The 18,552-nt window shown below is 41.9% G+C and overlaps 7 protein-coding genes across 9 annotated transcripts; 3 read left to right on the top strand and 4 right to left on the bottom strand.

The window, feature by feature from the left end:
* Window positions 1-3,541: 3,541 nt before the first annotated feature.
* Window positions 3,542-4,569, bottom strand: LOC115770383. The gene is made up of 4 exons (XM_030715631.1): window positions 4,432-4,569; window positions 4,296-4,379; window positions 4,091-4,238; window positions 3,542-4,026 (listed from the first exon to the last, which is right to left on the bottom strand). The coding sequence occupies exons 1-4, from the start codon at window positions 4,540-4,542 to the stop codon at window positions 3,710-3,712; spliced, it is 660 nt and encodes a 219-aa protein (XP_030571491.1). The 5' UTR covers window positions 4,543-4,569; the 3' UTR covers window positions 3,542-3,709.
* A 60-nt stretch (window positions 4,570-4,629) lies between these two features.
* LOC115770384 lies at window positions 4,630-5,379 on the bottom strand. Its single transcript, XM_030715632.1, has 3 exons — window positions 5,239-5,379; window positions 4,952-5,183; window positions 4,630-4,890 (listed from the first exon to the last, which is right to left on the bottom strand). The coding sequence occupies exons 1-3, from the start codon at window positions 5,356-5,358 to the stop codon at window positions 4,646-4,648; spliced, it is 597 nt and encodes a 198-aa protein (XP_030571492.1). The 5' UTR covers window positions 5,359-5,379; the 3' UTR covers window positions 4,630-4,645.
* Window positions 5,380-7,410: 2,031 nt separating this feature from the next.
* LOC115770385 lies at window positions 7,411-8,430 on the bottom strand. Its single transcript, XM_030715634.1, has 5 exons — window positions 8,121-8,430; window positions 7,978-8,061; window positions 7,754-7,901; window positions 7,568-7,699; window positions 7,411-7,490 (listed from the first exon to the last, which is right to left on the bottom strand). Exons 1-5 carry the CDS (start codon window positions 8,289-8,291, stop codon window positions 7,435-7,437), a joined length of 591 nt encoding a protein of 196 aa, XP_030571494.1. The 5' UTR covers window positions 8,292-8,430; the 3' UTR covers window positions 7,411-7,434.
* Window positions 8,431-9,951: 1,521 nt separating this feature from the next.
* Window positions 9,952-13,465, top strand: LOC115770502 (chromosome transmission fidelity protein 8 homolog). The gene is made up of 3 exons (XM_030715797.1): window positions 9,952-10,042; window positions 12,920-13,043; window positions 13,111-13,465. Exons 1-3 carry the CDS (start codon window positions 10,023-10,025, stop codon window positions 13,414-13,416), a joined length of 450 nt encoding a protein of 149 aa, XP_030571657.1. The 5' UTR covers window positions 9,952-10,022; the 3' UTR covers window positions 13,417-13,465.
* On the top strand, window positions 10,192-12,826 carry LOC115770500 (general transcription and DNA repair factor IIH helicase subunit XPB). Its single transcript, XM_030715794.1, has 3 exons — window positions 10,192-10,289; window positions 10,346-12,177; window positions 12,243-12,826. Exons 1-3 carry the CDS (start codon window positions 10,238-10,240, stop codon window positions 12,786-12,788), a joined length of 2,430 nt encoding a protein of 809 aa, XP_030571654.1. The 5' UTR covers window positions 10,192-10,237; the 3' UTR covers window positions 12,789-12,826.
* LOC115770501 (histone-lysine N-methyltransferase E(z)) lies at window positions 13,422-16,675 on the bottom strand. 2 transcript variants are annotated; one of them, XM_030715795.1, is made up of 8 exons: window positions 16,410-16,675; window positions 15,641-16,339; window positions 15,428-15,588; window positions 15,248-15,262; window positions 14,834-14,931; window positions 14,593-14,773; window positions 13,952-14,518; window positions 13,422-13,893 (listed from the first exon to the last, which is right to left on the bottom strand). In XM_030715795.1, the coding sequence occupies exons 1-8, from the start codon at window positions 16,517-16,519 to the stop codon at window positions 13,484-13,486; spliced, it is 2,241 nt and encodes a 746-aa protein (XP_030571655.1). In that variant the 5' UTR covers window positions 16,520-16,675; the 3' UTR covers window positions 13,422-13,483. The 2 variants fall into 2 exon arrangements, with proteins under 2 accessions (XP_030571655.1, XP_030571656.1); XM_030715796.1 differs by lacking the exon at window positions 15,248-15,262.
* Window positions 16,676-16,743: 68 nt separating this feature from the next.
* Window positions 16,744-18,395, top strand: LOC115770504 (nuclear envelope phosphatase-regulatory subunit 1 homolog). 2 transcript variants are annotated; one of them, XM_030715799.1, is made up of 3 exons: window positions 16,744-16,950; window positions 17,016-17,634; window positions 17,738-18,395. In XM_030715799.1, exons 1-2 carry the CDS (start codon window positions 16,857-16,859, stop codon window positions 17,309-17,311), a joined length of 390 nt encoding a protein of 129 aa, XP_030571659.1. In that variant the 5' UTR covers window positions 16,744-16,856; the 3' UTR covers window positions 17,312-17,634; window positions 17,738-18,395. The 2 variants fall into 2 exon arrangements, with proteins under 2 accessions (XP_030571659.1, XP_030571658.1); XM_030715798.1 differs by having other exon boundaries at window positions 17,016-17,652.
* The last annotated feature ends 157 nt before the right edge of the window (window positions 18,396-18,552 follow it).

Here is an 18,552-nt window from a genome sequence, read left to right as displayed (position 1 = left end):
ATCTAGAGGGAAAACCATGAAGAAAACGCCAAATTTCGTGAAAATCGGATGAGATTTGACCGAGTTATGGGGGTGGTAATTTTTGACCCATGTCTATATACGAATCTTGGGGTAAGATTTGGACATGAATTTCGACTAAAAAATCGGTGTTCAGATTTGAATGCCAGATTAATCTAGAGGGGAAACCATGAAGAAAGCGCCAAACTTCGTGAAAATCGGATGGGATTTGGCCCAGTTATAGGGGTGGTCATTTTTGACCCATGTCTATATACGAATCTTGGGGTAAGATTTGGACATGCATTTCGACCAAAAAATCGGTGTCGAGATTTGAATGCCAGATTAATCTAGAGGGAAAACCATGAAGAAAAAGCCAAACTTCGTGAAAATTGGATGAGATTTGACCGAGTTATGGGGGTGGTCATTTTGGACCCATGTCTATATACGAATCTTGGGGTAAGATTTGGACTTGAATTTCGACTAAAAAATCGGTGTCGAGATTTGAATGCCACATTAATCTAGAGGGAAAACCATGAAGAAAACGCCAAATTTCGTGAAAATCGGATGAGATTTGACCGAGTTATGGGGGTGGTAATTTTTGACCCATGTCTATATACGAATCTTGGGGTAAGATTTGGACATGAATTTCGACTAAAAAATCGGTGTTCAGATTTGAATGCCAGATTAATCTAGAGGGGAAACCATGAAGAAAGCGCCAAACTTCGTGAAAATCGGATGGGATTTGGCCCAGTTATAGGGGTGGTCATTTTTGACCCATGTCTATATACGAATCTTGGGGTAAGATTTGGACATGCATTTCGACCAAAAAATCGGTGTCGAGATTTGAATGCCAGATTAATCTAGAGGGAAAACCATGAAGAAAAAGCCAAACTTCGTGAAAATTGGATGAGATTTGACCGAGTTATGGGGGTGGTCATTTTGGACCCATGTCTATATACGAATCTTGGGGTAAGATTTGGACTTGAATTTCGACTAAAAAATCGGTGTCGAGATTTGAATGCCACATTAATCTAGAGGGAAAACCATGAAGAAAAAGCCAAACTTCGTGAAAATCGGATGAGATTTGGCCGAGATATGGGGGTGGTCATTTTTGACCCATGTCTATATACGAATCTTGGGGTAAGATTTGGACTTAAATTTCTACCAAAAAATCGGTGTCGAGATTTGAATGCCAGATTAATCTAGAGGGAAAACCATGAAGAAAAAGCCAAACTTCGTGAAAATCGGATGAGATTTGGCCGCGTTATGGGGGTGGTAATTTTTGACCCATGTCTATATACGAATCTTGGGGTAAGATTTGAACTTGAATTTCGACTAAAAAATCGGTGTCGAGATTTGAATGCCACATTAATCTAGAGGGAAAACCATGAAGAAAACGCCAAACTTCGTGAAAATCGGATGGGATTTGGCCCAGTTATAGGGGTGGTCATTTTTGACCCATGTCTATATACGAATCTTGGGGTAAGATTTGGACATGCATTTCGACCAAAAAATCGGTGTCGAGATTTGAATGCCAGATTAATCTAGAGGGAAAACCATGAAGAAAAAGCCAAACTTCGTGAAAATTGGATGAGATTTGACCGAGTTATGGGGGTGGTCATTTTGGACCCATGTCTATATACGAATCTTGGGGTAAGATTTGGACTTGAATTTCGACTAAAAAATCGGTGTCGAGATTTGAATGCCACATTAATCTAGAGGGAAAACCATGAAGAAAAAGCCAAACTTCGTGAAAATCGGATGAGATTTGGCCGAGATATGGGGGTGGTCATTTTTGACCCATGTCTATATACGAATCTTGGGGTAAGATTTGAACTTGAATTTCGACTAAAAAATCGGTGTCGAGATTTGAATGCCACATTAATCTAGAGGGAAAACCATGAAGAAAACGCCAAACTTCGTGAAAATCGGATGGGATTTGGCCCAGTTATAGGGGTGGTCATTTTTGACCCATGTCTATATACGAATCTTGGGGTAAGATTTGGACATGCATTTCGACCAAAAAATCGGTGTCGAGATTTGAATGCCAGATTAATCTAGAGGGAAAACCATGAAGAAAAAGCCAAACTTCGTGAAAATTGGATGAGATTTGACCGAGTTATGGGGGTGGTCATTTTGGACCCATGTCTATATACGAATCTTGGGGTAAGATTTGGACTTGAATTTCGACTAAAAAATCGGTGTCGAGATTTGAATGCCACATTAATCTAGAGGGAAAACCATGAAGAAAAAGCCAAACTTCGTGAAAATCGGATGAGATTTGGCCGAGATATGGGGGTGGTCATTTTTGACCCATGTCTATATACGAATCTTGGGGTAAGATTTGGACTTAAATTTCTACCAAAAAATCGGTGTCGAGATTTGAATGCCAGATTAATCTAGAGGGAAAACCATGAAGAAAAAGCCAAACTTCGTGAAAATCGGATGAGATTTGGCCGAGTTATGGGGGTGGTAATTTTTGACCCATGTCTATATACGAATCTTGGGGTAAGATTTGAACTTGAATTTCGACTAAAAAATCGGTGTCGAGATTTGAATGCCACATTAATCTAGAGGGAAAACCATGAAGAAAACGCCAAACTTCGTGAAAATCGGATGAGATTTGGCCGAGTTATGGGGGTGGTAATTTTTGACCCATGTCTATATACGAATCTTGGGGTAAGATTTGGACTTGAATTTCGACTAAAAAATCGGTGTCGAGATTTGAATGCCACATTAATCTAGAGGGAAAACCATGAAGAAAACGCCAAATTTCGTGAAAATCGGATGAGATTTGACCGAGTTATGGGGGTGGTAATTTTGGACCCATGTCTATATACGAATCTTGGGGTAAGATTTGGACATGAATTTCGACTAAAAAATCGGTGTTCAGATTTGAATGCCAGATTAATCTAGAGGGAAAACCATGAAGAAAGCGCCAAACTTCGTGAAAATCGGATGGGATTTGGCCCAGTTATGGGGGTGGTCATTTTTGACCCATGTCTATATACGAATCTTGGGGTAAGATTTGGACATGCATTTCGACCATAAAATCGGTGTCGAGATTTGAATGCCACATTAATCTAGAGGGAAAACCATGAAGAAAACGCCAAATTTCGTGAAAATCGGATGAGATTTGACCGAGTTATGGGGGTGGTAATTTTTGACCCATGTCTATGTACGAATCTTGGGGTAAGATTTTGACATGAATTTCGACTAAAAAGTCGGTGTCGAGATTTGAATGCCACATTAATCTAGAGGGAAAACCATGAAGAAAAGGCCAAACTTCGTGAAAATCGGATGGGATTTGGCCGAGATATGGGGGTGGTCATTTTTGACCCATGTCTATATACGAATCTTGTTGCGTGCGTGTTGTGTGCATATTAAATGGTATAATTTTAAAGGCGCTCGCCGGCTAGTCAAAGCCAAGGTGCTTAATGTGGTCCCTTTATATACGATATACCCCTTCGGTCGAAACAGAAATCATACCAATTTAAATTGACTTTTAAACGAATCGTTTTTATTCTGTGCATAAATAGCATTTACTGTCCACGTATGCTTTATTACCGATATTTTAATATGCATAATTTAGTGCATTATATATGAAATTTATAGAATCGTACTCTATTTTATACGCCCTCTATTTACAATGCACTTGTATTAAAAAAATATAACTCAACTCAAAACAATTTAATGGACATTCGCATGCTTTCTATCGCTGGCTGCGCCGTTCGTCTAGCTTGAAAGGCTTATAAACGGCCCGCTTTGGTCCGCAGGTGTACGGACTATTGTAGTCCCTAGTTTGCAATATGTGGCATCTGTAGGAATGGGAACTTTTGTGGGTCGACGCGGGACAAACTTGTGGCTCTGGTTTTGACTTCGGCTTTGGCTTTGGCTGGGGTGATGGTGGTGGCTGTGGCTGCTGACATTCACAAGGAGGCGTTTGCTGGGTTTGCTGGGCACAAGGATTACATTTCGCTACCACCTGATAGAACTGATAGATAATGAACGCAAAAATGGTTTCAACAACTGTAGGAAAAAGGCAGGATGAACAGAGAACTGGCAGAGCATTTCAAATATAGATGTTCCTTACATAAGCCAAGGCACAAAACCAGACTATTGCTGGCAAGGCCTATCTGGAATGTGCTCTCGCTCAGAAAAGCATAAATGATCAGACAGGTCTCCAAAAAAATGCCCCCGCATGAGAAGATAAGCCAATACCGGACCAGATCCGATTTACGCTGCAAAGGAATATATTTATAGGGTCTTGAAATGGAGAAAAGTTGATATTAACTTACCCTATAGATGCCTGTGAAAAGCAGACCAATCAATGTCAGCCAAAACAGACCAAAGCAGACCGCAAATATGGTAAGCCAGCTCAACTGTTAAGTGAAATCTATAAAATACTCGCATACTACGTCAAATGGGGCTTACATGGGTGAAGAACTTGCAGAGACTGAGCGCAGCAAAAAGAACACCGCAGAGCAGATCGAAAACGGCTATGGCATAGGCACAATATAGGAGCGAGTCTTTCTCCAGCTGCATGACGACATTTGTGAGGCTATCTGAGAATAGAGCACCAAAAATGCTTAGCCTACTTTTCAACGGATTTGACAGAAAGGCATAAGTTATATTTGTGGGAGGGTCATTAGACTTGACCCCTACGGAGCTTGCGTTGCAGCTCCTTTAAGGCAGCTTTTTCCTCTCTCTTGTACATCTTCCTAAGACGCTTGCGCTCCCTGCGCTGTGTGTCACTGCTACGGGATGTTTCTTTTTTGTTCCTAGGATTGCAACCACCTTTAAATCTGGGACTAGACAACGGTATCCACTGTTCATGCTCTATCATATCCAAATAGAATATGTAGATAATATACACAAAAGTCATTTCCACAGCTGTAATAGGACATAGCTGTATAACTTATAACTTTGAAAAGCGGTTGGAAAACGGTCTCACCCAAGCCTACAAACGGCATTAGGGTAATCCTAACGCCCTCCCAATTTATTGAGACGGCCAGTGTCAGTCCATAAAGTAGAAGAATCGCATCCAGCATAATGCCCAAGCAGGTGAAGACCAGCCAGTAGCGCACATAGTTTAACTGACGCCGGTAAATGCCCAGTAACAAAATCAAAATAATGCACATCCAAGCAATGGAAAAGATGAGCGCAGCCAGCGACGTCCAGTGACTCTATAGATTGTGGCACTTACTTGGCTGAGCCCCATACTAAAGCGACATGACTTACGTGTTGTGCATATAGCATGCCCGAGATACTCGCAAAGAGCACCGCGGAGATGAGATCCAGTACTGCAATTGTATAGCTGCAAACTACCAAATAGCCATCAGAGGAGCCGTCCATTCTCATCCAGCAAACATTTCAGCTGTAGTTGAAACGTACGGCAAAACTGTGCACTAAATCAAAGCTGTAATGATTATAAGCACGTAGTTTCAATAAGGGGGAAGGCGAGAAGGATTCCATTGCCAACCGTGCTTCTTAATCAATGCCATTTGATTGCCAAGAGCTGAGGAGTCGCAACAGTGTAGCTGAGCTATATAGACCAAAACAAAATATGCTTATATACATATCTAGCAAATATATATGTACTTTCTGAGCTGCAAGCCCCAAAAAGAGAGGTCGTTGGTTCAGTTTTCGGTTAGACCTAACTCACAGTCTTATGATTAGGTACGTTAACCCGGATTTATACATACTTGAACCCGGGTTTTGACTCAAACCTTGGTGTCATGCATTTTATATTTTGCAGAACAATTCCATTTTTGCTACATCCATGCTTTGAGAATGCGCCCTGTTTGTTATGTGAAACCAACCTTCTTCATATACAACCCGGTTGTTTACCACATAATCGTTATATATGAGCTGAGCACATCTTTGGAACAGCATATATATTATTTTACATTCAAATTGACATGTTTCATAACTTAAGCCCACTGTGCATTCGCTGCGCTGATTTGCGCCGAGTCTTCTGGCCATCATTCATTTACGGCATTTGTTTTGTCAGCTGCTGCCTCATGGCCGTTTTGAGATTAGATTTTGCCCCATTGACAACGTGACTCGTCCAAGTAAAAGTTTCCTGATGGACCGACCATGGCAAAATAAAAATAAGAAAAAAGACATCTATCAAATTCAATTATTATTTTTGTGCTGGTAGAAACGAACTGATTTTTGCATTGTGTGTAAATGCCAATCGGAATCTATTATCTTTATATAGGTATACTCGTGCATTTGCCTTTTTGCGTTGAGATGTTGGAGTTCATGCATGTGTAATATGGTTATAATGAACTTGTTCAGAGTATAAAATATATGCTGAGATTTAGTGTCTTATCCGTTTATCCTTATAAGATTCTTTTTCTAAGCTATCGCGCAGCGTTTTCGGCGTATCGACATTTGTCATTATGTTCTAGTAATTCGAAACCTCGACTTCGATTGCTTGAGTATTCAACAATTATTGTCTTGGCTCGTTTCCTATTGCACAAGAAAAGGTTATTCACTATTAAAAGCTTTTTTGCTTACATATATACTTTTTAGACTGTTGAGTCGTAGAATTTCCAGAGGTCGCCTTTTGCTGATCCGAAGGCGCCAGTTCAATCGGGCGATCATTGTTTGGGTGATCCTCATTTTTACTATCGGCAGATAACGTAACTATGTTTAAACAGTATCTGTAGACTATATAAATGCACAGCCATTCAGCAACTGAAAAAGTTTAGTTTTTTTTAAGAACCACATTATAAATAACGCTCTAGTCACCTATGCCGAGATATAGAAGAGTAAACTGTATTATTTGTGCCCATCGTACATATTCGGAGATTGAAATTGTCCACACGAAAAAGAATATGTCAACGATAATCCCAATTATCGAAAAAATCAACCAGCAAATTATTAATCGGAGACGCCGCTATAACTCATGAGAAGGCTTTCAATGATAGAAAGTTTACAAATTAGTTGTCCAGCTAACATACCTTCCAGAGGCCCACAATAAGCAGAATTACCATCAATATCCAAAATATCGATCCCGCGAAGGCAATCATTGAGTAAAGATTTACCTGCGGGTCCAGATAGCTCTAAATAGACATTATATACATCAATTTCAGTGATACAAACATTCAATACCAATAGGCTGGTAGACCGAACCAAAAAGTAAATTGACTGAGCAAAATCGAACAAGGCAATAAAATAACAAATTTGCAATAGACTTATACTAATCGGGGAATCACACTGATCGTCGATTGAGATGTTTTCCGATTGTTGATCTTCCATCTTGAAACCCTTTAATATGTTTATGTATAAAATAGAAATAAATTTTTGTTTTATATTATATATTCAAAATATATTTAATGGGCGCAGGCCATTATGCCTACTAAGATAAACTTAAGTTAACAATGTTGTAGGTTTTGACACTTAGAATCTTAAAAAGAAGAATTAGTTTTATCTCTTATTTTTCTTTTCCGGCTTCTTCTTCTTCTTTTCCTTCTTCTTGCTTTCTATAAATGGTAAATATAGTATGTTTTTTATACATATATAAATTGGGTGATAGAAGAATTATTAATGTTACTCCTACCTTTACAAGCCTTTTTATCAAGCGGCTTCCTTGATTTTTTCTTTCTCCCTCGTTCGGGCTCATCGACCAATCGACAGGGATCCATAACCAAATAGTACCTGTATACCACGTATATACAGGTGATCTCGATAACTAAAAGGAAAATTCCATAAGATATGTAAAACTGTGAAACAGAATCTCACGTACAAATTCCCACAAATATAATGGTAAACTCTTTCAAGTTATCCCAGTCGATTGTTACAGACGACACGATTCCCCAGATCAAAAATCCTATATCCGCGAGAAAGCCAATTATCGAGAAGATAAGCCAGGCTTTAACAAATACAGGACGTCTCTATATGATGTATTATTATTATTGCAGACTTTGATTATCTGAGTTAAATTTAACCATCGAAGCAATTTCTACGCACCTTCCACAGACCCACAAGAAACAGTACCACCATAAGCACCCAAAATATAGTTCCCAGTAGCGCCAATGTTGAGAACATATTGAACTGATTTTAGGACTGTCTTAAAGGCCTCATACATTTAGGCAAATATCTGACTTACTTACTCTCGTGACCAATGAAATGGTCGCTTGGAGAACAAAAAAAAGCGCATGCGCTAGATCGAATATGGCAATGGCAAGACATATTTTCCACAAATGTTCATGTAGGAAATGCGCTAGTCTTAAATTTGTTTGTCCTTTCTTCGATTTTTTCTTTTTGTTTTTACTTGCGGCCATCCTTCAGGGTCAAATAGTGGAATTTTAGTTATATTTATACAGGTGAGTGCTATCACAAAGCACACGAATCTAGTTGTCAAAAAAAAAATAAAACCTTATAAGGCAAAAGACACCGCTTATTACTTATAAGAATTGCATCATTTCATTTAGATTTTTTATAGTATTTGCTTTACAAGAAACTATTTTTGTGCATATTTTAGAAGGCTTAATGAGAAACGGGTGAATTATAAAAGATTAGTCAGATTTGTTCAATAAAATGAAAAATTGTAAAAGCCGCTGAAATTTAAATTTAACATATATACGGAATACGGAACAGTTAACTTAATGTTGACCGTCTTAGCATGATCCAACAGCTGTTTGTTCACTGATGTGGCAACGCTGGCTGTATTATTAGCTACGCTGTAATTAACAACTCTGCACTAATAATATTGTTCGGACCTCCCCTAGTGCAAAGTGAAAATGTGCGGTGAATTTATAAAAAAACGTAATTGAGAAAGTTTAAAATTGTATTTATCGCGTGAAGTATAAGACGCAAGTCGCCCATTGTTGGCGGCACCCAGAGCTATTCCAGAAGCCATATTAGAATTCATAGGTCTTTGTACACAATCTTACGGCAAAGTGAAGCTCGTGTAAATACTTTATTGAGTCCCCACATCCGGAGGTGCAGAAATTGCTAAAGGATCCGGTCATACCAAAGTGTTAACTCACACGCAGCGAGGGCGAGGACTTTATACTAAACACGATGGATGGCAAAGCTATTACACTGCCTAGGACCAAGTTGCCGGCTGGGGTTGATGAGCCAGTGGAAGATGCGGCTAGCACCTCAGCAACAGCAGCGCAGGCAGATCTTTGGTAGGTTTCCCCGTTTAATGTATAATTCATCCTGACAATGCTTTATACTAATTTTATGCTCTGATTGCTGACAGGTGAACACCATCTTAGTGTCAAAATTGGGCGATTGCAATTTGGTTTGCCTGATCCGAAAGGGCCAGAAGGCCCTTCACACACTGGCCTCCCAGGATACAATGGAGATAAGCTATGCGCGCAAGAGTCAGCGGTTCCTTCTGGGCTGGGCTATGGCTAGACATTTTAAAGGCATGGACACCGAAACTGGCCTAATATACATAGCATAGAAGAGCAGGGCTTGCTCTTGCAGTTGGTGTTGTCTACCTGCGATTTAAACTACGACGATGAGCAAGTGCCAGGCCAACCGCGTTTATCGTCCCAGCGGCGCTGGCGGCACAAACGTATGGGATCCAGCTCAATGATACCCTGTACTATTAGCATCGACGCAAGAGAGTTGTTTAGAGAATAATTGTCTGCTTACAGCTTAATTAAAGTATTTCAGTCTGATAATATTGATTTTCTTATCAGATTGGAATTCTCTTTGCAATATAATGCAAAAATATAAACGCGGCTAGAACTTAAATTTTAATATATGTATGTGACGCAAATGCAGTAGTTCATCTAATGTAACATAGCTGCACAGCTGTTTTTCACTAATGTCGGAACGTTTACATGGAGGAGCCGAACTGTAATCAACAGCACTACTCACTGTTAACTAAATGTTGACCGTCTGTAAATTAACATGGGTCAAGCAGCTGTTTTTCACTGATGTGGCAACGCTTGCATGTAGTAGCAGCCGCGCTGTAGTAAACAGCACTTCACTTGTTGTTCGTGCGGCCACCAGTACAGAGTTGATATTGTGCAGTGCATTTATAAAACAAAAATATGCCTATCATCATCAAAACGTAAGTAAAATTTTTTGAAAGTGTAGATATGGCAATACGTTTTAAAACGGTTTAAACAAAGTTACAAAGCTCATGTAGCAAAGTTGCCAGTTTTCGTCAATGTTCGCGCCTTTTTCGTTTCTGCGGTTAGCTTCCCAACACTGCAAACAGCTGTTTCATTAATGAAACAAAGTTTCACCGAAACAATATTTCACAATGGGGCCGCCAAAAAAATCAAAAAAGGACCGTGGTGCGAGCGACAAATTTGGTAAGCGCATCACCAGAGTAACCCGATTACGTGGTAAAACTGATACGACTTCACAGCTAAGAAGCGTCGCGCGGAGGATGAGGCGTTCACCCAGCTGGTGGAAGACAATGACAGCATGGACAACGCCAGTGAGTCGGACGGGGTGCCCGGCGCCGCGTCAAAGAACGCCGAAACCAATGATGAGAACATCAACACAGACGAATACGGTGCAAAAGATTATCGCAGTCAGATGCAACTGCGCCCAGATCACGCCAATCGCCCATTGTGGGTGGCACCCAATGGGCACGTGTTTCTTGAGTCCTTTTCACCGGTCTACAAGCATGCCCATGACTTTCTCATTGCCATCTCGGAGCCAGTCTGCCGGCCGGAACACATTCACGAATACAAACTGACGGCCTATAGCTTGTATGCAGCTGTGTCTGTAGGACTGCAAACACACGACATTGTGGAGTATCTGAAGCGCTTGAGCAAGACCACCATTCCAGAAGGCATATTGGAATTCATACGCCTTTGTACGCTATCGTACGGCAAAGTGAAGCTCGTGCTGAAGCATAACAAATATTTCATTGAGTCCCCACATCCAGAGGTGCTGCAGAAATTGCTTAAGGACCCGGTCATTCAAAAGTGCCGGCTCATACGCAGCGAGGGCGAGGGCTTTATACAAGGCACCATGGATGGTAAAGCTATTACACAGTTTGGCACCAAGTTACCGGCGGGTACTGATAAGCCAGGGGAAGATTCGGCTAGCACCTCAGCAGCAGCAACGGCGGGCGCCGCACCCGCAGAGGGTGCCGCTGCAACTGTTACAGTACCCGAGGACATTACTGACTTCTACGAGAAGATTGACAAGGAAGAGGAGGATGAAGACGAAGCTAATCTGAAAACGGTATCATTTGAGGTATCACAAGAAAAAATTGAGCTAATACAAAAACGCTGCATTGAAATCGAGCATCCGCTGCTGGCAGAGTATGATTTTCGCAATGATACCAACAATCCAGATATCAATATTGATCTGAAGCCAGCAGCCGTTCTGCGTCCATACCAGGAAAAGAGCCTGCGCAAAATGTTTGGCAATGGGCGAGCACGCTCGGGCGTAATTGTACTGCCGTGCGGCGCAGGTAAATCTTTGGTAGGTGTCACCGCTTGTTGTACAGTGCGTAAGCGGGCATTGGTGCTGTGCAACAGTGGCGTGTCAGTGGAACAGTGGAAACAGCAGTTTAAGATGTGGTCCACGGCAGATGACAGCATGATTTGCCGGTTTACATCGGAGGCTAAGGATAAACCCATGGGCTGTGGCATATTAGTTACCACATACTCAATGATTACACACACACAGAAGCGTTCATGGGAGGCGGAACAAACGATGCGCTGGCTGCAGGAGCAGGAATGGGGCATCATGGTGTTGGACGAGGTACACACCATTCCCGCAAAGATGTTCCGCCGTGTTCTCACCATTGTGCAGTCCCACTGCAAGCTTGGCTTAACGGCTACGCTGCTGCGTGAGGACGACAAAATTGCGGACCTTAATTTTTTAATTGGTCCCAAGCTGTACGAGGCAAACTGGCTAGAGCTCCAAAAGAAGGGCTACATAGCACGCGTGCAGTGTGCCGAGGTATGGTGTCCCATGTCACCGGAGTTCTATCGTGAATATCTAACCACCAAGACGTCTAAGAAAATGCTGCTCTATGTGATGAACCCCTCAAAGTTTCGCAGCTGCCAATTTCTAATAAAATACCATGAAAAACGTGGCGACAAGACTATTGTCTTCTCTGACAATGTGTTTGCCTTGAAACACTATGCCATCAAGATGAACAAGCCGTTCATCTATGGACCCACATCCCAGAATGAACGTATACAAATCCTACAGAATTTCAAGTTTAATGCCAAGGTATGTGAATAATGAATGCATCAGGACAAAACTGTACGCTCATTTTATAATCTGTTTGGTGATAGGTCAACACCATATTTGTGTCCAAAGTGGCCGATACCAGTTTTGATCTGCCCGAGGCGAATGTGCTCATTCAAATTTCGTCGCATGGCGGCTCACGTCGCCAAGAGGCACAGCGCTTGGGTCGCATTCTACGCGCCAAAAAGGGTGCCATTGCCGAGGAATACAATGCATTCTTTTACACGCTCGTTTCCCAGGATACAATGGAGATGAGCTATTCTCGCAAGCGTCAGCGTTTCCTTGTGAATCAGGGCTATAGCTACAAGGTTATAACACATCTTAAAGGCATGGACACCGAAACTGACCTAATGTACGGAACACAGGAAGAGCAGGGCCAGCTCTTGCAGCTGGTGTTATCTGCCTCCGATTTAGACTGCGAAGATGAAAAAGTGCCAGGCGAACCGGGCTATCGTCCCAGCGGTGCTGGTGGCACGACAAGACGTATGGGCGGCCTCAGCTCAATGTCAGGTGGTGATGATGCCATCTACTACGAGCATCGGCGCAAGAACGTCGGCAGCGTGCATCCTTTGTTTAAGAAATTCAGAGGATAATTGACTGTTTACAGCTTAATAAAAGTGTTTCATTTTAATTATATCGTGTTTCTTTAAATTCTCAACTTGGAATTCTCTATTTCTTGACTAAAAACGATCTTATAACGTCTAATTGAAATTCTTTGTTTTAGTTCTAGTGCTGGCGCTGGCGAATGGGCCATCATTGAACTGCAGGGTGATCTGGAGGTGCGCAGCAATCAAAGCATGCACGATCAGTTCATAGGTGATCTGTACTACAACAAATATGGCCAGCCTGTAGGTTAAAGTAGTTTTAAAAATAATATATGCAATGATGATTTCATCTTTTGCTGATGACTTTCAGATTCTAATCATAGGCCATCATATACTGCAAGGACGCGAGCAGAAGCTGGACAAACCGTTTGCAGTGCTGGAAAAATCAAAGACTAATGAAGGGCAGCAGCTGCTTAATATAACAAATGCAACGTTAGAAGCAAGCGCCTTGAATGCCACCGCAGGAGCCGAACGTACTCTACTGGATGATACAGTAGCACTGGAGCACAAGAGTCGTCAACGAACCGAGTATACGGTGCGTGCCATATGCACAAAGAAGCTAATTTTCAAATCGCGACCCAAACCAATTATAGCCAATGTGGCGAAAACAGTTTGAGCATGGATCAATATATATATATTTATTTAGTTGTATAAATCATTTTTGTGAAATATAAATGTAAGTATTATACGATTTCCATTTCTCGTTCGATGCCAACAAATTTGAGCTGCTCAGTTGGCCCGTATCTGTAGTCAAAGAAGAGTTCTTCTCCTGGCTGTATTGCCCGCTTAGCGAAGATTCCGATACGATGATCGCCAGTGACCATCATGACCTTGGCATAGCAATTGGGATTGATCGAATGATTGGCAAATCGAATTTTGTTGCCTTTGCGTGTGGCATCCACAACAAAGTCGTTGTTCAAATTAAACAAAAATGAACACATGTATTTGTCATACACCTTGCCACGACGATCGGCCTCGTCCTGCGAGATTATCTCGCCGCAGTACTCCGATATGAACTCATTTTTCTGTGCTCCCTCCTTAAGAAAAATGCCCCAACCGGCAATGTCCGAGGGCGCCATCAGCAAATGTTTATCTGCAGGGACCGAAGTTAAGCAAAATTGGAATGGTGACTGTAACGACAAGCTACTTACGCAATCCACGCTGCACGCAAACATTCTTGCAAGTGATTTTGGTCAGCTTAAATTGATCGGCACCGCAAGCTTGACACAAATCAGGATCGCACTCTCGTACAGCCAAATAGCAAGGGCATTGCTTGGTGTTGCACTGAGCCTTACAACGACAGCCTGGGAAACGATTCTGGCAATCGCTGCTGCAGTTGCAGAACTTCTCGCAAAAGTTCTGCGTCTGTATGCAGGAGCAATTCATGTCGCAGGGACCGGCGTGGTCGCAGGGTGTGTAATTGTACACGTGATTCGATGACGAGTCCTTCTTCAGCTGTATCTTGCGGCAATGCAGCGACCATAGGCGCTGCTTTTTCTTCTTCTTCCGCGGTGGAGTAAAGTCCTGACGCAGATCCTCAAAACTAAACTCAGCGGCCTCCTTCTGCGCAAACTCGTACACCTGGCGGCAGGTTTTCGTAAGCATATTATGTGCAATTGCACAATAATTCTTTAAATACACCTTGTGTAGCACTCTAAAGAGCGCCTGATCGGCGCCAGTCCATACGCACTGCGTGCTGGTGATGTTCATCATGCCAGCTGGATAAAAAAGATATGTTAGAGTAAGCAAACTTCGAAATGAGCATTCGATTAGCGAAATGTATTTAATTTACCCATAATAGAGTTAATCTCCGCGCTATTGACAGCTATGCCATTATCCTTGCCGTTATCGGGGTTGAAATCCTTGTTGCTAAACTGGCTATTGCTATCATTACTGTCCTCGGAGCTGGCCTCGTTGCAGGAATCGATTGGCGGCGTTTTGCTATCAGCTGCTAGCTTCTCCTTCATGCCATCCTGTTAGCAAGACAATAATATTTACTTAAATGGTGAACATCATTAAAATTTACAACTCACAATTAACATGTAACAGGAATTGCTGCAGGGCTCCACAAAGGTCTTCAATTCCGGATAGCGACGCTTTTGCAGATTTGGACCAGCGTGTCCCTGCAAACCTGTGAATCGAAAATGTAAATTTTAGCACAACTGGAATCAGGTCGTATCTAGAGGACATGACTATGAGACGCTTGGGGTTAGAGCATGAAACAGATACGTTACATAACGAAGGATGCAAAAGCCGCATGAAATGAGGCGAGAAACACCAAGAAAATTTTGATACAAGACATTTTTGCCGATTTCCACAGACATAAATTATATATATATATATAGGAAAGATTGATGATGATGTGGAGCAAGGCGACATTTGGGCCTAGGCGGCATGAGTGTGTGTGCGTGTGGTTATCGAAAACAACAACTACAACAACGACTCACCCTGTACATGGTGACCTAAATTGCAGTTATTTTTTTTTTTTACAAAATTTTAAGAGGTTGTTTAGACAAAAGAAATGTTTTGCAACAATTTTTGTTTGTTTTCCAAATAAAGAGAAAAAGCAAAACAAAAGGTTATTAAGAGCAACCCGACTGGAGGCGAAGCACAAAGATTCCACTTACGATGCAGGAAACAATCATATTTAAAGCAGCGTCGGCAGAACAATGTGTGGAACGAGTGCATAGTCCGCTCGCGTGAAACGCTCTCCGCCTTGGTGCCATCGATGTTAGGCGTGCATTCCTGTGGACGCTCGGGATCCTGATGTTCGGTAAGCTCGATGTACCTGAATGGAAGAACGTTTAACATACAATTGCAAAGCTGTAAACACAACACACTTCTCCTTTAGCTCCTGGGGAGTGCCCTTGTCCGGAAAGTTGGCGCTGATTGCCTGAAATATGATAGGTGCTGGAAACGGTAGCTTCTCCTTAACTTTCTCTACTTTGCACTTTGTGTCTGCGATAACTTCAGCAGGCGCAGCCTCCTTGTCTTCAGCAACAGGCGAAGAAGCCGCTGCCGCTGGCTCTAACGATGTCGTGGTCTCTGTTTTCTCATCTTCCTCCTTTAATTTTGGTGCGGTTGGTGTTTCCGTTTTGGCAGATGGACTCGTCACTGTTTCCTCCAACTCCTTACTATGCGAACGCATCAAGGCATGTACCAGCTCCACAAATATGGCATCATCCATGAAGGATGGATCCTTGTCGCCGTGCACCTTGCCATCGTAGTTCTTGATCAGCTCTTCTATGAACTTGCCATCCTTGTCAAGCACCTCATCACCCATATATGGAATGTTGTGCAGCACAGTCTCATCCTCGACCATAAAATTTTGCTGAGTGGGCGCCCATGTATACATTGTAGGGATGGGCGTGACGGCGTTGATCACACAAATGGGCACACGCTGCGGGCCACTGTTGGAGCCATTATAGCTGGTAACCTCAGCTCGTTTCACACAGTCAACGTGCGGTGGATCATACGGTTTTGCCTGCCACACTTTCGATTCGCAGTACAAATCCTGTACATTGTGGTTGTGCTCATCCCTGAATGAAGTAAAGCGCAAAGCAATTAAATGGACGCTAAGTGACACGTTATGCCGCAAAGCTTGTTTACCAGTTTTTAATCCACGCTTCCTTAATTTCATCAGCACGTTTGTAGCGCTTTTGCTGGCGTATCTTCATGTACTCCAACTTGACCAAGCGTTTCCATTCTTTGCTGCTCATATTTAATCAAGATATTTTTTCAGCAAATTATTTCTGGCGGACTCGGTTAGTGTTTGTTAACGTATTTGTTAGCGAAGTGTTGCGATATGATAAAATGTAGTGTTAGGAAAGAACAAAAAACAGCTGCTGGTTGTTTACCTAGCCGCATTTCAATATTACGTTTAGTATATAGTATTTATTTTTTGGGTATTAATATTTGGCATTATTTAAGATCAACCTCAACACAAAAACAAATCAAATGTGAAATCTTATCAAATTAAGGGAAAAAAATTACACAAATAAGCTGGACAATTTCAAACACATCAAATCAGCCACGAGCATCGAGGAAATTGGCGCGATGGAACCATCAGCTTGCGAAGATTTGAAGGCATTCGAACGGCGTCTTACCGAAGTGGTTTCATCGTACAGGCCATCCACGTTCCGCTGGCGCAGTAAGAACAATTCATTCCTTGTCAAACTAAGCGCATTTACGACCTAATCAAATTACCTCTAATAGTTATACTATCTGCATTATCGGTATGCACGGCTATCAGTGCCTGGTACTGGCTGAGAGATCCACGTACGACCGTTGTGCCGCTGACGGAATCGCTCTGGATACACCCCATCTTCACTGTGGCCACAGTCACATTGATAGTGCTCTTCATTTTGGGCATACAGAAGCTAGTTGTGGCGCCGTCGATAATCACGTCGCGCACACGAACGGTGCTCACAGATTTTGCCCTCGACCTGGAGCCACACACTGGAAAGTTAATATTAAAGCCTCGTCAATGTAATAACAACGGCAACACATGAAGCTGTATACGGATATTAATTTCATTTTGCCTTGCCCTGCTAATACAATGACTATGATGCATACTTCCAAGATGATAGCTTTTTCGCATCCAAAAACCTAGTTTAATTCATACATCAAACTTAATTGTTTAAGTACGCTTCATTCGGTTAAATTATATAAAAAAAGCTCCATTGTACATATACTTGTTCGAGCTCTTATTTATTTCTGCAATCAACTCAAACAAAATTCAATATATATCATTTCGGGACCCTGGAACGAAGAATCAAACAACTGACAGGTTGCAGCTTAACATAATGAAGTTAGCCAAAATTGATAATGAAAAGTATGTAAGCCCAAGCTGGTAAGTATTGCCTAATTTTGTCAAACATATTACGATATAAATTCAATAATTATTTAATGTTCACTCAAAATACTTATGGATCTAGACAGTTATCACGATTATTGCTCGCTGGAATCGTTCATTGTCTTCTGAACTTTAACAAGTGAAAATTGGGAAAGTTATGCAAATGATAAGTGCCGCTTAATGATTCGCCTACATGGGAGGTCGGTGGGGTTCAACCTTTTACGGCGCGTCTCAGTAGTGGAGTCTTCCAGAGCCCTGGCGACCGTATTGGGCAATTTGTTGGCGTTACAGTTTCTGAAAAACTTAATTTGATATCCAACCCTTTATAAGCCTCTCCGCTCTTGTCGACGCCGAAATACTAGCCCAAAGGAGAGCATATCATGCGTGTATAGGGTATAGAGATCCGGGGCAAGCCTTGCGAAACGCCAGCTATGATAGTCTACTGCCGTTTTTTTTATCTTGACTACAATGAAGCAAGAGCTGAGGATGTTGGAGTATGGTACTGGGAGATGAGATTTCAGATTGAAGAGAAGATCCTTGATCCGGACCTTATAGAATGCCTGCTCGATGCGCAACCGCCTGGAATCTGTACCTTAGAGCACGGTCGACCGCTCGATGCGGGGCCGCGTGACTTTCGAGAAGCAATCATGTGATACATAAATCCCAATTGCACATTAGCTCCGGAGCATTAATTATCTTTGCAAATTATTTACCTAATTAAAGTTACACTTGTTCAGTTAATGAAAAAACCGAGTTACTTTTGTGAGTTCGTAATTCCAGGTGTTTCGATAATAAAAACCATATATAAATACAGACCCCCGGGTACTGCAAAGTTACATAAGCCTCGCAGCCATCACCCAAACCCAATGATGAAGATTTTCTTTCTGATCGTTATCC

This window comes from Drosophila novamexicana, unplaced genomic scaffold (genome assembly GCF_003285875.2).
Source record: "Drosophila novamexicana strain 15010-1031.04,08,12 unplaced genomic scaffold, DnovRS2.1 tig00004555-arrow-pilon, whole genome shotgun sequence".
Taxonomy (NCBI): domain Eukaryota; kingdom Metazoa; phylum Arthropoda; class Insecta; order Diptera; family Drosophilidae; genus Drosophila; species Drosophila novamexicana.
This window is presented reverse-complemented; position numbering and strand designations above follow the sequence as displayed.

Excerpts from the sequence above, each read along its gene's own strand:
- LOC115770383 (XM_030715631.1), bottom strand. The coding sequence starts at position 4,542 with ATGCAGCTGGAGAAAGACTCGCTCCTATATTGTGCCTATGCCATAGCC. Across the intron at positions 4,239-4,295 it reads TTTTCACAGGCATCTATAGG|CGTAAATCGGATCTGGTCCG; the intron begins GTAAGTTAATAT and ends ATTCCTTTGCAG. Across the intron at positions 4,027-4,090 it reads GGTTTTGTGCCTTGGCTTAT|TTGTTGAAACCATTTTTGCG; the intron begins GTAAGGAACATC and ends TTTTTCCTACAG.
- LOC115770384 (XM_030715632.1), bottom strand. The coding sequence starts at position 5,358 with ATGAGAATGGACGGCTCCTCTGATGGCTATTTGGTAGTTTGCAGCTAT. Across the intron at positions 5,184-5,238 it reads GCATGCTATATGCACAACAC|AGTCACTGGACGTCGCTGGC; the intron begins GTAAGTCATGTC and ends CACAATCTATAG. Across the intron at positions 4,891-4,951 it reads AATGCCGTTTGTAGGCTTGG|CTGTGGAAATGACTTTTGTG; the intron begins GTGAGACCGTTT and ends GTCCTATTACAG.
- LOC115770385 (XM_030715634.1), bottom strand. The coding sequence starts at position 8,291 with ATGGCCGCAAGTAAAAACAAAAAGAAAAAATCGAAGAAAGGACAAACA. Across the intron at positions 8,062-8,120 it reads CCATTTCATTGGTCACGAGA|TTCAATATGTTCTCAACATT; the intron begins GTAAGTAAGTCA and ends TCCTAAAATCAG. Across the intron at positions 7,902-7,977 it reads TTCTTGTGGGTCTGTGGAAG|AGACGTCCTGTATTTGTTAA; the intron begins GTGCGTAGAAAT and ends TACATCATATAG.
- LOC115770502 (XM_030715797.1), top strand. The coding sequence starts at position 10,023 with ATGCCTATCATCATCAAAAC. Across the intron at positions 10,043-12,919 it reads ATGCCTATCATCATCAAAAC|TTCTAGTGCTGGCGCTGGCG; the intron begins GTAAGTAAAATT and ends TCTTTGTTTTAG. Across the intron at positions 13,044-13,110 it reads ACAACAAATATGGCCAGCCT|ATTCTAATCATAGGCCATCA; the intron begins GTAGGTTAAAGT and ends GATGACTTTCAG.
- LOC115770500 (XM_030715794.1), top strand. The coding sequence starts at position 10,238 with ATGGGGCCGCCAAAAAAATCAAAAAAGGACCGTGGTGCGAGCGACAAA. Across the intron at positions 10,290-10,345 it reads TGGTGCGAGCGACAAATTTG|CTAAGAAGCGTCGCGCGGAG; the intron begins GTAAGCGCATCA and ends ACGACTTCACAG. Across the intron at positions 12,178-12,242 it reads ATTTCAAGTTTAATGCCAAG|GTCAACACCATATTTGTGTC; the intron begins GTATGTGAATAA and ends GTTTGGTGATAG.
- LOC115770501 (XM_030715795.1), bottom strand. The coding sequence starts at position 16,519 with ATGAGCAGCAAAGAATGGAAACGCTTGGTCAAGTTGGAGTACATGAAG. Across the intron at positions 15,589-15,640 it reads CCCCAGGAGCTAAAGGAGAA|GTACATCGAGCTTACCGAAC; the intron begins GTGTGTTGTGTT and ends TCTTCCATTCAG. Across the intron at positions 13,894-13,951 it reads TTGCGTGCAGCGTGGATTGC|ATAAACATTTGCTGATGGCG; the intron begins GTAAGTAGCTTG and ends CGGTCCCTGCAG.
- LOC115770504 (XM_030715799.1), top strand. The coding sequence starts at position 16,857 with ATGGAACCATCAGCTTGCGAAGATTTGAAGGCATTCGAACGGCGTCTT. Across the intron at positions 16,951-17,015 it reads ATCCACGTTCCGCTGGCGCA|TTATACTATCTGCATTATCG; the intron begins GTAAGAACAATT and ends TACCTCTAATAG.